General features: G+C 39.6%; 2 protein-coding genes across 4 annotated transcripts; both read right to left on the reverse strand.

The window, feature by feature from the left end:
• Window positions 1-4,213: 4,213 nt before the first annotated feature.
• Window positions 4,214-9,111, reverse strand: LOC146961732 (hydroperoxide isomerase ALOXE3-like). Its single transcript, XM_085770871.1, has 14 exons — window positions 8,951-9,111; window positions 8,376-8,580; window positions 8,163-8,244; window positions 7,948-8,070; window positions 7,719-7,822; window positions 7,389-7,561; window positions 7,131-7,274; window positions 6,750-6,953; window positions 6,106-6,192; window positions 5,829-5,995; window positions 5,565-5,686; window positions 5,361-5,461; window positions 4,549-4,719; window positions 4,214-4,418 (listed from the first exon to the last, which is right to left on the reverse strand). Exons 1-14 carry the CDS (start codon window positions 9,095-9,097, stop codon window positions 4,239-4,241), a joined length of 2,010 nt encoding a protein of 669 aa, XP_085626997.1. The 5' UTR covers window positions 9,098-9,111; the 3' UTR covers window positions 4,214-4,238.
• A 1,264-nt stretch (window positions 9,112-10,375) lies between these two features.
• On the reverse strand, window positions 10,376-14,614 carry LOC146961733 (hydroperoxide isomerase ALOXE3-like). 3 transcript variants are annotated; one of them, XM_085770314.1, is made up of 15 exons: window positions 14,339-14,614; window positions 13,916-14,120; window positions 13,688-13,772; window positions 13,475-13,594; window positions 13,266-13,369; window positions 13,008-13,180; window positions 12,771-12,902; window positions 12,471-12,674; window positions 12,278-12,364; window positions 12,011-12,177; window positions 11,723-11,844; window positions 11,231-11,331; window positions 10,833-11,003; window positions 10,496-10,731; window positions 10,376-10,444 (listed from the first exon to the last, which is right to left on the reverse strand). In XM_085770314.1, exons 1-14 carry the CDS (start codon window positions 14,483-14,485, stop codon window positions 10,552-10,554), a joined length of 1,998 nt encoding a protein of 665 aa, XP_085626440.1. In that variant the 5' UTR covers window positions 14,486-14,614; the 3' UTR covers window positions 10,376-10,444; window positions 10,496-10,551. The 3 variants fall into 3 exon arrangements, with proteins under 3 accessions (XP_085626440.1, XP_085626442.1, XP_085626441.1); XM_085770316.1 differs by lacking the exon at window positions 12,771-12,902; XM_085770315.1 differs by lacking the exon at window positions 10,376-10,444 and having other exon boundaries at window positions 10,483-10,731.
• Between the last annotated feature and the right edge of the window lie 800 nt (window positions 14,615-15,414).

Raw genomic sequence — 15,414 nt, forward strand, 5'->3', positions numbered from 1 at the left:
CTGGAAAAAGAAAAAAGTGGAAATGTATCAATTGCAGATTGAATGCTCACATACCCTGCCAAGATAACAATGACAGTTTTCAATCACAAACAAAGATTGCTAATACTGAACTTTGTCTAAAAATATCCTATGTTATTAAATGTTAAGTGTTCGGATCATTAGCGTGATCTAGCCTCTAACTGTCGGTCAAAATGGTACACTCACTTACCCTTATATAATCACCACAAAGAGGGAAATTGGCTGAAGACACCAAAACTGTTTTTTTCTGTCTGTGGGGATTTCAAGCAAGTCTCAAGTGATAGTGCAAGGATCTGCGGTAATTAGCACTTTTTGTTTTTGACTTCCTTTCTCAGCCCTGGGGGTTTCTAGTACCACCTGTCCACATGTGGACAAGAGTACAACACACTGTCATTAAAAGGCAGCTCTTACTTGCCATCTGCCCTTTTTTTAACTTGTAATCCCTCAACCACAATTTTGACATTTGAGACCACCTCCCCCACTGTAACATAAGAGGTGCTGAAGCTTGTTTTTCTGGGTGTTATATAGCGCCTATAGCAACAGAGCCTCCAGGGACAGAGAGCACATTTAAAATTGCGTATTTTTTGACACCAAACCCAAAGAGCAAACTGAATGTTCTAAAACCAAACCTGTCGCGGCAGAAGGCCTCCCACCCTGAGCTTGATGCTGCTGGAGGTTTTTTCAGGAGTTTTTCTTCCCCCCATCACCAACTGCTTGCTCTTTGTGGGATCTGTTGGGTTTCTCTCTGTAAAGAAGTCAGCTCTTGACCGTATCTTGTAAATTACTTGAGATAATGTGCGTTCTGATTTGGCACTAAATTGAATTGAACTCTGAGAAATGTACATGGTGATTATTATTTCTGTATAAGGAGTTATTTACATAGTAAGTAACTGCATTTATGTGCGTCTTCTAGTAATTTGATAAACAGTGTCAGGGGGCTGTTAGGTTTTAAATTCTTTTTACAGATTGATGTGTCACTGACATCCTCATTGTTACCCTGAATGTCTTGTCTGTTTACACCTGTTTTTATTTTTTATGTCAAATTTGGTTTGATTGGTACGAAATTACCTTATGCTACACCTCTCAGCAGCAACACCACCCCCACCCCCCATATGCTGCAACTTTGTCTAGTTACATCCTGCATACATGATTAAATATGCATTATTACATGAAGAGTGTGTAATTGTAGTAATTAGCCGCAGCACATCAAGCAGATAGAAGAGTTAAGGCTGTTTTGACCTACCTTCTCGCCTTAAAGCTGCAGTTCCAAGGTGTCGCTCTCTCTGAATTTTTCCTCTCTGCCTCTTTTATAGAATCCCCCCACCCCAATTATCACATTTTTAGTACCTCCCCCTCTGTGAAACTTGTCTCTCTGGTTTTTAGTGTCTATAGGGGAGACCAGGGGCAATTGTAACATTTTAAATTGGACCAGAAATGAGATACAACCATGAAATTCATTATGCACTTGTTTTTTGATGTTCCCTCTCTGCCTACCAAAGGAAAAACTTATATCTCATGCATTTCTGATTTTACCTGACATGACTCATTTTTGAGGTATGAAAGTAAAAAATTTCATCATCTGTATTTTTCTCATTCCTTCTTAACCTTTAATGTCTAATAATTGAAACACATCCAGTTTTGTTGACAATTTTGTTGGCTATCATTTGCTATATTTGTCATATGTTAACTTTCATTAAAATGATGTCCAGTTCAGTAACACCCTCGAATTAGATGATTTCTCCCCCTTTATAATGTAGAAAAGCGCTACGAACTGGTAAAACTTGTGTATCTGGTGTTTAGTACCTATAGCTACAAGGCCTAAGGGTGTATGGACCACGTTTGTTCTTCAACATAGTTTTAATCCCCCAAGCCAAAAACCAAACAAAAACACCTTGCTAACAATTATGCTGAGTTATTCAATAAGCATGTGACAACTCTGCATCTATGACAGTGTATTTCTTGTTTCTTCATCTTCACTAGTTCACATCTGTAAGGCCTAAATGGTTGTTGAGAGTTACATCAAAATACTAATTTAAACCAAACAATAGAAAAAAGAGAAATACGCGAGTGCATACTTGTGCCAAGGCTAGAGATAATTTCTTATTTTGATAATAACAGGTTTGGTGATGATGGGTTCTCACTCTCTGAGTGAATTCACCTGCTCTGAATTGCTTTCAGACAAAAGCAGCTTTGTCAAAGCTTGTTTAAGTCAGTACTTCTCAGCACAGTGCGAACGCGGACATACAGCAGACAGGTTTGTTTACCGTGTGGCTGCAGAATCGGGTTACAATTATGTTGACCACTGCAATGAGATCAGATAACAGCGTATACTGTGTCTTGTTTCCACAGCTCTTTTGAAGGTCTCTTCAGAGATGTGCTAGCCATTGTTTTCCCAACCACAGTTGGTTTTCTTTCCCAGTATTTTACCCTGCAGTAAATACCCTGTATTTACAAAATGTTAGCACATTCTCCTCTCCTTTAAGTCAGTCAAGTCAGTAATGCTCATAAGAGGGGCAACAAGATCAACAAGCATGGCATCCAACCCACTGTAGTTCATTCAGGTTTACAGTATCAGTCTAATTGACTACAATCTGGAAATGAATCAAGACCTGTTCCGTAACCATTGTGGGGCAGGAAATCTCAAACCAGATTCTTATCCTGTATGGCCCCTTGTGAGTTACTGAGTAAATCTTTTATTTTTTTTACTTTTTTACTTTTTAAACTGTATCTCTAATAAGTATCCAGCAGTTGATTCAAATGCAGTTTTAATTTGAAGAGCAAACAAAGCAAATTAATTGTCACCATACTGATGGAACTAACCCCTGCACAAGCATGAACATCATAATACACTCTCTATACACACTACTGAATACATGTTATGCACACATTGTTATACCATATATTTTTGTAACTTTTATAATATGCAATTGCATCAAACAACGCTAAGGACTGGTGCTAATTTCTGGACCCATTTTTAGCACAAGTCTTTACTTATAATTATTACTTGTCACGAGTCACGACTTACTCGCTGCGTTTTGCACTTCTGTCAATTGATACAGATCATGTGTCAAAGCTTGAGAATTTGCAACACAAACTTATCATTTGAGTTACTGTGTTTCTCAATATAGGTCCATGTTATACACAATGCAATCAAAGATAAAGGATTCCACCCATTTGCCTACATAACATGAACTAACTTTTTCATCTCACATCAAACAACCCACCAACTGTTTTTTACCCCCTCACTAACTCCCCCTCACTAAGTCTGGCCCCACTGTACCTCTCCGAGCTCCTTGTGCGCCACACCCCAACCAGAACCCTAAGGTCGTCTGACCAGCTACTTCTGGTGGTGCCAAAAACCAGACTTAAGTCTCATGGCGACAGAGCCTTCGCAGCCGCCGCCCCCAGGCTCTGGAATAGCCTCTGGAATAGCCTCCCCCTCCACATCCGGTCCTCCCAGTCCCTGGAGACTTTTAAATCGTCCTTAAAAACCCACCTTTTCCACCTGGCGTATCATTCAGCCTGATTTTATGTTTACCCCGTGGGTTTTTCTCTCCTTTTTCTCTTTTTATCTGCCTCATGATTACCTGCACTGTTTACTTTGTCGTACTTTGTTTTACATCTATTGTATTAGCTGCTACTGATGTTACTAACTTATTATTGTTGCTGCTGCACTAACTTATTATTGTTGTTTTATCTAACTGTCTACCCTCCTATGTGCAGCACTTTGGTCGACTGCTGTCGTTTTAAACGTGCTATACAAATAAATGCTGACTTGACTTAAAGGTACTTTATTTGTCACATATACAGCTAGTACAGTGAAATTCTTTCTCTGCATTTAACCCATCCCTGAGGAGCAGTGGGCAGCCACGGTGCAGCGCCCGGGGACCAACTCCAGATTATGAGCCAGTGCCTTTGGTCAGGGGTACTGACTGGAGGATCAGGCTAGCTGGCATGTTTTTAGTGGTGGGGGAAACCGGAGCACCCGGAGGAAACCCACGCAGACACGGGGAGAACATGCAAACTCCACACAGAAAGGACCTGGGCGGCCAGGGATTCGAACCCAGGACCTTCTTGCTGTGAGGCAACAGTGCTAACCACTGTGCCACCATGCCGACTTGACTTGACTAACTGTATGTACCTAATATAAAGTTTAACCCACACCACACCATGCAAAGCACATTAAGCACCCTAACGCTACCCCTAACCTTTTGGGTTAGTTAGATAGTTACACTGTTCTCTATCTGAGTAGGGTTCAGATATGTGTAGGGCACTGCAAGTCGCGAGTTCCTTGTTGTGATCACTTCACTGAGTTGGGCCAACTCTGCTTGAAATTTCTTTATCGCCTGCTTTGGCACCGGCTCATCAAACTGTTCATCAGGGAACGTGCCCAAGGGAACCTACCAAAATGACAAAACAAGACAGCGCTGTCACGGTATTGTTGGTGTTCAAGCAATTTTAAAACACTTAGCAAATAAGGATGTTCTAATGGCCCTGCTTTACATGGGCAATTATCAGTTCTAAACTTACCACGTCAGTGTATTTGTCTGAGAGCATCCACAACATTGCTGCTGCGCTGACCGTCTGCCCGACATTTGGGATGGTCTCCAAAATTGTCTGAATGTTTGACTGCCCCTTGCTGGTTGGAGGAGGTTTGCGGAGCAGGACTGAGCCATTGGGCAACCAGGAGTGATAGTCAAACTAGATGACGAAAGAGGGTGAAATATGTGTCACATTTTATTTTTGTATTTCTTGAAGTCTTTTTACGCTCAAGTGTCTTTGGCTTGGACGTTGCACCTTCAGTGTGCAGACGTGCTATTTGTATTCTGCATAGTGTCAACAAGTTTCACCCTTTGTTTGCCTTGTTTTTCCTCTGTTTGTTTTTCTTCTACACTCTGCAAATGTACTGCATGTTAAATAGAATTTATGATGTTAGACAAGGGAACAAGAATGATAGACACCTTTGTCATTTAAACGAGCACATAGATCTGTTTGGTGCTGAAATGACTGATGTGGTCATTCTTGGAAGGACAGTATCCAGATGTAATTCAAAGGAAATGTTTGTTTTTTATGTCTGACAGCATAACTAGAAGGAAGCCATATGTTCTTTTGGCATTATGATGGTGGGGTCATGGGTTAACCTCTGAAATTACTCTATTGACATGGATATGGTAGCCTACAACGTATTAAAAATGATGACGATGCCCTATTAAAACTTATTGTAAGAAATATAATATCAGATATACATTTTATATCTTTTGTCTTTTGTAGATTTAAAGTATTTAATTAGTTTGCTTAAACTTCAAGATCTACTTTTTATTTTCCTGTATTCATGTTTTTACCTGTCCACTGTTTACTGCAGCATGTTGAGCTGATACAGTGAAGATCGCCATGGTGATGAACTTGGTCACCTCCTGGACAGCGAGAAAATCTGCAGGACAACCTGTTGGTAGCACAGTCATTATCACTTTAGTTATATCAATTATATAGAGTTTATTTATTTGGTGCGTTACGTTTGTAAATTGCCTGAGAATGTAATTAAAGACCTGAAGCCTTGTTTCCTAAGAACCCATGGATGAATATCTCACTGATCCATTCCTGCAGCTCAGTGTCCTTTTGGACCTCACTGTCCGAGGGATAATAATAACCCACTATGGCCTTCACAAACCTGGTAAACACAAAACATGTGATTTTGAATTTCATATTTGTATTTGGAAAACAAAAAGAAACAGTGCAAAGGGGAACCATCTGTACATATAACTGTTGATTGTCAAATAGATCTAATATTCACTGCCTAAATGAAAAGTTACCTGTTGATGATGTTCCACAGCTTCAGTCCATCATCTCTGTAGTAGAAGTTGGGGACTGACTCCAGTCCTCGTGCAGTGATGTTCTCTGGCAAACAGAGGGAGCTGTAGGTCATTTCAGCATAAGCCCTTCTCATCAGCTCTGTCAGCCCATCATATCCAAGTGAACTCTGAGAAGATGATAGTACGTAATAATTTAAGGATGTAAAAAAAAAAAAACACAGTAAATGTGGTTTTCAGTGCTGCTATTCGTGGATATTGCCATTTTAAAGATCCTTACTGTGCATAAAATCCCATCAGATCCAAAAATGTACTTGCGAGCCATGGTATTTATTTGGAGCGTATAACGGACGTGTGGGAACAGCAGCTGTACAGTAAAGGCAAATAAGTTCAAATAGATGAAAATATATTAGAATCAGTCTGTTGTAAAAATTTGTGTAATCTGTTAAAGTCAGTTATCATCAAAGTCAAATAACACACATTTCAAGGAAGTGAGTACAACTGCAACTGACAGTAAAAAAGTAAAACAGATATGGAGCACTACGCAAAAGCTGTGGACATTTACAATTTTGAAGGCTTTCAAAACTGATAATTCTGTGAATATTTATTTATCCATAGGTAAACTTAAAACTTAATCAAAGCAGGATTTGCAAGCAGCACCATTTCTACTTTGTTTTAGTTGCTCCATGATGTTGAGACCAAGGCTCTGTGATGGCTAAACCAGCAGGTCTTGTTCTTCGTGTCCTGAGGAAGATAGCTCCTCATGCTTCTGGTATTGTGTGATGTATATCTAAACTTCTAAAGTGCCTAAAACCTTCCTGGCTCCACACAAGGTAAACACTAAATTCTAAAGTTGTATCTCAAAACACCAAACAAGCACCAACTGTGTAGCTCTACAGTAATTCCTGCAACTGGTAGTTATACCTTGTAGAGCGGATGGATCACAGGGAGGCTACGGAAAGTGGCAACAGTGAAGACCTCTGCCAGATAGTGAGTGTTCATGAGGTGATAGACTGACTGGTGAAGCATGAAATCTGCATTTTTAATGAACATCTTGGCTAGGAGCCAGTCTGTCTCTGGGTCGCTGGGCAGAAAGACGGGATTCCACTCAGAGGGTTGTTGTTCCAGCTGTAAAATGCGAGAAAAACACATTAACACACTGATTAACTTGAAATGCAAATGCAAAGTGGTGACAGTCACACACCAGAAATTCTTAACTGACATACAACTAAAAATGTGTCATATGTAGGCTACAGTACTGTATCCTGTAAGGTTGATGTCACTATCACTGACAAGTGAAAATACCTGTATGGCAATCGGCATCAGTTTGTCCTCTTGGTTCGTGTAGAACAAACAGAGACCAGCAGTCACATGCAGAGGTTTACCGTCACACACCCTAGAGGGTAATCCATCCATCATCTTAAGGTTGTAGAGGAATATGTTTCCTTTCTGTCATGTGTGCAGCAGATATCAAGAGGTGACACAGGTTTGTAGTATAACAATACAGTAAAAATAATATCCCAAGCCAAATATTATCACCCTTTTAAAGTCACACTTTCTTACTTCCATTTCCTTTTGCAGAGAGCTACCGGCCTCCAGAAACGGCTTCACCATCTCCTCTGTGACTAGAAAATTTTTGGGGAGCTCTGTGCACTTCTCGATCACATTGGGGTTGATCCCGTTCAGGAATTGGTATCCAAAAAAGTCGTCTTCCTTCCAGTGCTCTGTCACATACTCTGAGAGCATAGCGAACGAGAAATATCCTGGAGTCATTATCTGAATTATCAGCAATTAAAGGCCATACTGCACACATGACTGAGTGCCATGTAAAGCTTAATGGCCTGGGCTAAGGACAGTGTTAAGTTGAGTTGAACATCAGTAGTAAAACTCTACCAGACATCTTTGTTGTTTTGGACCAGAAGATTTTTTTTATGTCTTCAATGCTTTCCCATTGTTCAGAACATCCAGCCAGACCCTTGAACATGAGTTCAATACCACTGAGACACAAAATGTTAAAAAAAAAAGAAAAAAAAAGGGAGAGAGCAGACAATTAAACAACAAGCAGATAAAAAATGCATTATTGTTTCCCTTACAAATGTATAAGATGGAACCACTGACTCACGTTATCCTCTTTGTGTAAAGCATTTCCAGTGTTTTGGACATGGAGAAGCAGCCTTCAGCTGGGAGGTCAGATATATTTTTGAAATGACTGATGTGTAGTAGCCTTTCATCAGCAACCTTCCATCTACAAAAGGAAAAGAAGAAGAGAGATTTGTCATGATATGCCGCTGCATCAAACTGCAGCATCAGGTGCATATTGGGCACATGAGAACTTACTGGTACAAGCTCTTCTTAAGCGTTAACTCTTTTTTCCGGTGGTCAGTCAACAGGGGGTGGTCATCCTCAAAGACCTTCATAGCTAAGGAAAAAAACATTTCACACATAACTACTGTAAAATTTCATCGACATAACTACTGTAAAAGAAAAATGTGAACAAAATCTTTGGGGTATTTTATAATTGTCAAAATATTAAGGGACTTTAAAGCAAACCTCTCCCTCCCCTGAGCTCCACCAGTTCTCCCCTGGAGATCCATCTGTAACAGGGGAAGAGAACAACATCTCCTTCTGGAGTCGTCGCCACTATTTTGGAGCAGTACCACTCATTCTCTGGGAGAGCAAAATAGGGATCTTTCTCCACCTTGACCAGCAGAAGTTTCCCCAGGGATGAACTGGTTTTCACAGTGTACATCGATGTCTGGAAGAGAGGGTTAAAGAATAGTCAGTTATCAGTTTATGTTATAGCTAAGACTGTACAGACCTACCCATACAAATATAATGGCACTGCTGTTTGTATAATCCTGAATATGTATCAACATAGTAGCATCAAAGAGCATATCAAAGAAAATATTGACTGACAGATTATAAATGATCACATTATGCAAAAATGTTCAGTCCAATAGAAATTAAACGCAGAGTGTGCTGTCTTGTCAGTTTGTTAATTTAATTCAGGATGTGAGGTGGAACATTAAAATCAGAGATTCCATAAGTGTTTCATAATTATTTTTGAAAAGTATGTTGTTGCAAATTTAATTTCAGAATTAATGACCGACTCAGTTTCGACTTACCATCCCAGTCCTAAAATCTGCACCAAAACTGTCCAACTCGGTTCTCTCACTCCTCCCGCCACTTCCAATTAGGGTGACATGTATGTTGTCAAATGTCCCTGCATTTGCCATGTCACCTGTTGTCACTTCTAGTTTGTACACAGCCATAGTCAATCTGTAGCAATTCTGCACAGCTTGGAACAAAAAGGAGAAATTAAACATCTCTATAGTTATATAATATAATATTGTCCATGTAAAAAAAAAGGGCATCACCTACCTTGTTGCTTTACTTTGCTGTTGCTTTTCTCAGTTTTGCACCTTTTTATACACTTCTCTTTCTCCTCCTACTTCTGAGCTAACAGTTCAGTTATGACTTAAGTTATGAAACCAACAGTTGAGGTTAATTAGAGTCATTAAGTTATTAAGTTTCCTCTTGACTAACGGTAATACATTTGCAAATGATAATGCATTTGCAAATAGAAATCATACCCCAAGATGAACTGCACATGTTTACTAATAGAGAGAGATTAAATAATTTGAAGGCAAAAGATGGGCAACAAATGTACCTAAAAGTTCACATGCCAGTGTTAGTATCTTTAAACTAAAATCTAAGTAGGCTACTGTCATCCACCTGGCAGCTGGCAAGCACCAGGCAGGTTTTGAGGTTCATAGTCATTGTCATTTCTTTAGGTATGTTAATGTGGTTGAGTTACACTTTTATATCAATAGCACATACCTGCAGAGTTAATTCACATTCAACAAATCAAATTGATTTGATAAATCAACAAGTTTTGTTTATGTTTTAATAATTTTCATCATTGTCAGGGAAGCATAGATTACAGTGCAGAGAGAATAGGATTCAAGCAATCATTTTATAGCTAGTCACTCTCTGATTAACTTTTTCATGAGGTCATTGTAGGACAGATCTAATTATGCAAAAGATTTTGCAAATGGGAATTCAGATTTGTAAATTATAGCCAAACCACAGTATTGTCGCAAAACCAGTGCAGGTGTCGAAATAGGTTTTCCATGAGATATGCCACCAAACAGATGGGTACTGTCAGTGGAGCCTCACTGTTAAGATATGAATTTATATTTCAAAAAGAACACCTGTGAGACAATTCATACTATCTATCTACCTACTATACTTCATACTATCAGCACAATTCACTTATTTAATAAGCCATCTGTAACAGTCCAGGCCCTTTTAGAAAATCTTAAAAGAATGAGGAGGATCCAGCTCCTTAGCCTCTGTAGTTTATTCTGTGGAAAGCCAAAGGCAAGCAGGGTGTATTTGGTAAAAGGGCTATTTATTTCAGCACTTTCTGGAAGACAGCTTTGTCTCATTGAGGGAACCTGTTCCAGCCACATGTGAAGCAGGGTTCAGAACATAGCGTTAAAAAAACAAAGAGTGAAAGAACACTTCATAAAGACTGGGAGTCTGGGACACATCACGTGGATTTAATGGAGAGAAGAAAAAAAAACACCTCACCCATATAAATGTGTGATTCTTTACTCTGAGGTTAAGTTAACAGTGTCAGTTAACAATAGTTTAGTTACTCTCACCAGATACAATATTTGCAATTCACTGGGCAAAGTTATGACAACCCATCTACTCATGGTCAAATAGTTACACTGTTTTCTATTTTTCTAGGGTTCATGTAATTGTAAGGGAGCTCAAGAGCAGAGTTCCTCCTTGTTATAGCCACACTGAAGGAGGACAGCTCTGCTTGAAAATCCTTGATCATCTGTAAGGCTGCAGGCTCATCAAAGCGTTGTTCAGGGTAAGTACCCAGGGGAACCTGACAAAGATAGGACCAAAATGTCATGATGGTGTAGTCGAAAAAAGATTGAATTGCCATTTAAACTGGTGGCAGTTTGGATTGGAACAAGAATGACTCACAAAATCCTCAAACTTCGCACTGAGGAGCCACGCGATTACCATGGCTCGTCCTCCAGGTGACTTTGTGGGCAGAGTTGCCAAGACGGTGTCCATGCTCGACTGTCCTTTTGTTGTTGGTGGGGCTTGGTTCAGCATCATCGGACCATTGGGAATCCAACCTAGAAAATCAAACTTACACACATACAACAGCCATTAATGCAAGCATTGTTGACCTTCAATATGCTACTACAGGAATTCTTCAACATTCAGAAAAGAAAATGGAAATCCAATGTTTCTCTATTCAAATTCAAAATTTGCCACTTTTTCGAAGTTATTGCAATTTTTTCTCTTGATGGTGATGTATTCTTGAAAGAGGAATTAGTTGGGCATAAAATGTCATGTATGGATGAAATGTTCACCTGCCCGTTGTTTGCTGCAGCATGCCGACCTGACGACATGAACATCACCATAGTGACAAACTTGATCAGTTCCTCCACAGTTTGAAAGCTTGCAGGGATTCCTGTCATGAATAGTTACTGTTGAATACATCAAATACAACACAGCAAATTCCTTTCTTCCTTTATCCTTATTCCTGCTGTTCTTTCCTCAAAATGTGATGCCATTTAGAATTTGTCATGCAGTTCTTATCTACCCATAGGTCTGAATGGTTCACTCAGCCCTTAGACACAATCACAACCCAGGCAATGTGATTTAGAAATTGTGGATTACCTGTCCTAAATATGTTTGGAAAATGTTTAAATGTCTTCAATATTTCTAATCCAAAAAACAGAGGGTGATGTACAGATACAGGTGATGCACAATCAGTTTGTGTCCTGGATGAACTGCCTTCTAAGACATATAAGCATAATATGTGTTAAATTTTTATGCACCACTAACCCGAAGTGAGTTACCTGAGTCAACATTTCCCAGAAATCCATAGTGGAAGATCTCATTAACCCATTCCTGGAGCTCAAAATCTGCAGAAACTTCACTGTTGGATGGGTAATAATATGGCACTATCGCCTTGACAAAGCTGATGACAACAATAAGAAAGCAAATATTAAAATATGTAATATATGCCAGAAATCTTCATATTTCCAATTAATTCTCATCGTGAGCATTTGCTCCTTGACTAAATTTGACAAATATTTAATCTTCAGTTCATTAAATCAGGGTTGGCTGTTAGACAGGAAGTTCACCTGTTGATGATGTTCCACATCCTCAGTGCATCATCTCGGTAATAAAAGTTGGGGACTGACTCCAGTCCCCTAGCTGCAATGTTTTCATGCGGGCAGAGAGAGGCATAAGTTGTTTCAGAGAGCCCTCGTCTAAATAGTTCCATTTGTACATCTGGTTCAACTGAAACCTGAAAAAGGAACAAGTGGTATACAGTAGTTATTGATCTACACTAGGTCAACAACATTGTTTCTTTAGCTAGAAGTATTCAGAAAGAGTTTGAGTCATACATGTTCAATACTTCCACCGGAGCCGAACAGTTTAGCACGGCCATTAATGTTTGTGTGGAGGGTATATCGATGATGGGGGATCAACAGCTGTGAAGAAAGCAAGGGGAGTTTTTAATAACAGAGCTGTCTTAACGTGTACAGTAGGCAGTTGTCATCTTTGCCTGTGACATATCAGGAAGAAAACACAGCCTACCTTGTGCAGAGGGTGAATCATTGGGAGGTTGCGAAGTGTTGCCATTGAAAAAACTTCGGCCAACAGATGAGTCTGAAGGAAATGACTGATCAATTCACCATAGACAGCATCTGCACTCCTCACATGCATCTTGGCCAGGAGCCAGTCAGACTCTGAGTCGCTAGGCAGAAAAATTGGGTTTTCTTCCGATGGCTGCTGACCGAGCTGAGGGAAGAGACATATTCAAGTTTCCAGAATGCAATTAAAGACAAAAAAAACAAGTCAGTAAGTCAAGAAAAATGATCTAGATATGAAAGAAACCTGAATTGCAATGGGCAGTAGTTTCTTCTCTGGATTTAGGTATAGCAGGCAGAGAGCAGCAGTTGGAGCCGATTTAACTCTTGTAGGAAGACCTTCCATGATTTTGTAATCAGCTATGAATATATTCCCCCTCTGTAAAATATAAGTTACTAACTTGAGGCATTGTAAAAAAAGGAATGAGAAATAAGAGAACGCAGTATTCAAAAACATGAATTGTAGGAAATGCACTTTTTGTACCTCCATCTCTCCAGTCAAAGAGCTTCCATTAGATAGAAAAGGCTTCACCATTTCCTCTGTGACGGCAAAATTGGCAGGGAGCTTTGAGCAGCGTTGGACCACAAAGGGGTTGAATCCATTAAGGAACTGGGCTCCAAAAAAGTCATCGTCCTTCCAGTGTTCGACCACATACTCTGGGGCATAATAATTTAGTTATTTTCATAGAGATATTTTAAATAAATAGAAGTAGGACACAAAACGTGATGTACGTGATCCTACGAGACAAGGAGGGCTCTTTGAACCAGGAGAACTCCTTCATGGCCTCGAAGCCTTTCCACTGCTCAGTGGAGTTCAGCAGACCTTTCAGGTGGAGCTCAGCTAATCTGGATATAGGGGGAAAAAATGGTTCACTTTCTTTTAGTGACTATTATTTTGTGTTTGTTTCCAGGATTGATTCTTTTCAGATGAATGCAGGTTGTGGCACTTACGATTTAGTACGTATTTTTTCAAATTGAGAAGCCTTTGAGAATGAGTATCTGATTTCTGCAGGAGCAGCATGCAGATCATTGATGTTTACGCAGTATGGAATTCCTTCTTCATATTTCTCCCACCCGCAAAAGTAAAAACAGGAAGTAAAATTATCACCATCACCATTCGTTCAGGTGCACCTCATTAAATTGTAACTTGATTGATGCAGCACTCACTTGAACATTAATTTTTGTTTGACCAATTCTTTTTTCCGTTGGTCAAACAGTTGAGGATGGAAATCTTCAAAAGCCTTTGTAGCTGTGTGGATTACAGCCCGGATAGAGATTTTTTAAAAACACCTCTGAACAGATGATTAACTAGAACATAATCATTTTTATCCTTCAGATATCTCCTGTGACTCAAATGTTTCAATTTTGCATAACATAATATACATCACTGACCTCTCCCTCCTCTCAACAACACAGATTCACCCCTAGACAGCCATGTGTAGCAGGGGAAAAGAATTTCATCCTCCTCAGGTGTCCTCACCACTATCTTGGAGCAAAACCAATCCTCTTGTGGGGATTCATGGAAAGGATCTCTCTCCAACTTGAGGAGGAGAAGACATCCTAAAGAAAAAAGCGAAGTCACAGAATACGTTCCCACCTGTGATTGGAGAGGATGACGCAATGAGGAATATTAACATAGACCAAAACAGCTCAAAAATATTGACACTAATGTAGACTAACTTCACATATGAAGCGTCTTCCAAAAATGTTTCCATAAAAAATATTATGGACAGAATCACATCAGATCAAGTGAAAGAACTGAAAATAATTTTGTTTGAAATTGTCTTTTTCAAGTAGGGTGAAAATTTTACTTACCTTTCCAGGTTTATCGTCCAATCCCAAACTAGTCAGGTGAATGCGTTCAGATTCCCTCTCAGTACCAATCAAGGTAACATACACATTATCAAATGTGCCCGCATGCATCATGTTCCCTGTTGTTACTTCTAGAGAGTATTCTGCCATGATACCTACTGTAGCTAGCTGCACCAAGAGACACACAAAATCAAAACAAAACAGTGCTGATTATTTCCAAGAATTAGATTCACTCCACTTTCAAGTATGACAGCGTCAAACATGAAGTGTCACAAAGCCCAACAGAGAAGGCACCGGGGGAAGCTGAGCTACTAAACATGTTTTTCAGAAACACCACTTAACTCAACAGCAGTCACAGGTGTTGGCCATTCCCTAATTATGAGACCTCACACAGAGTTTTATTCCTGGAAGTTCATCGTCACTCAGTCCATCAAAAGGGCTCAAATTAATATTTTAGCATCAACATAGCCATGTAATGATGATATATTCTTGAATGACGCACAGTCTGTTTCAGTACTCAATGCCTTTCCTTAAATGTTTGGTGTTATCTAACAGACAGTGATGTCTTGTAATCCTGTTGGGATGGGCCACCTGGGATATCATCCCAAATAGATTTTGACTAGTTGACTGGCAAACACTGCTCTATTTAGATAGATGCAGAGAGAAACTAGTCCTGGATGACTTGGGATCTAGGTGCTTGCAACAGGAAGCTGCCTGGACCAAGGTTCAACTAGACCCCTGCCCGCTGTGAAACACATTAGTCTGTTAACAAAGAACCAGAGATAAGGTAAAGTAATTGTTCATTTTAGTCTTTCATCTTCACTGAAAACATCACAGCTGTACATTTGCAAATCACAGTAAATTTGTACATGCAAGTCATATTGAGTACTGGGGGGGGGGGGGGGGTGATCTACTTGACACCTTACAGCAGAGATTTCGTTACTTAGTAGCTGAAGATATCCCATTCAGATCTTTTTTGTCAAGGGTTGAACTTATGTAAATGTTTGATACTAAGATACAGACTTGCATGTCTGTCACTGAACTATGAGCTCAGTTTAAAGTATCCAAGATTACAGTTA

This window comes from Trachurus japonicus, chromosome 24 (assembly GCF_045865225.1).
Source record: "Trachurus japonicus isolate A0001 chromosome 24, Traja_1.0".
Taxonomy (NCBI): Eukaryota; Metazoa; Chordata; class Actinopteri; order Carangiformes; family Carangidae; genus Trachurus; species Trachurus japonicus.

What these genes read in the sequence shown, in the direction of transcription:
- LOC146961732 (XM_085770871.1), bottom strand. Translation starts at nt 9,097, where the DNA reads ATGGCTGTGTACAAACTAGAAGTGACAACAGGTGACATGGCAAATGCA. An exon ending in TGATGCCGATTGCCATACAG is followed by an intron (nt 6,954 to 7,130) that starts GTATTTTCACTT and finishes CGCATTTTACAG; the next exon opens with CTGGAACAACAACCCTCTGA. An exon ending in CTGTGGAACATCATCAACAG is followed by an intron (nt 5,687 to 5,828) that starts GTAACTTTTCAT and finishes TGTGTTTACCAG; the next exon opens with GTTTGTGAAGGCCATAGTGG.
- LOC146961733 (XM_085770314.1), bottom strand. Translation starts at nt 14,485, where the DNA reads ATGGCAGAATACTCTCTAGAAGTAACAACAGGGAACATGATGCATGCG. An exon ending in CAAAAATTAATGTTCAAGTG is followed by an intron (nt 13,595 to 13,687) that starts AGTGCTGCATCA and finishes CTTTTGCGGGTG; the next exon opens with GGAGAAATATGAAGAAGGAA. An exon ending in CAAAGAGCCCTCCTTGTCTC is followed by an intron (nt 13,181 to 13,265) that starts GTAGGATCACGT and finishes ATTATGCCCCAG; the next exon opens with AGTATGTGGTCGAACACTGG.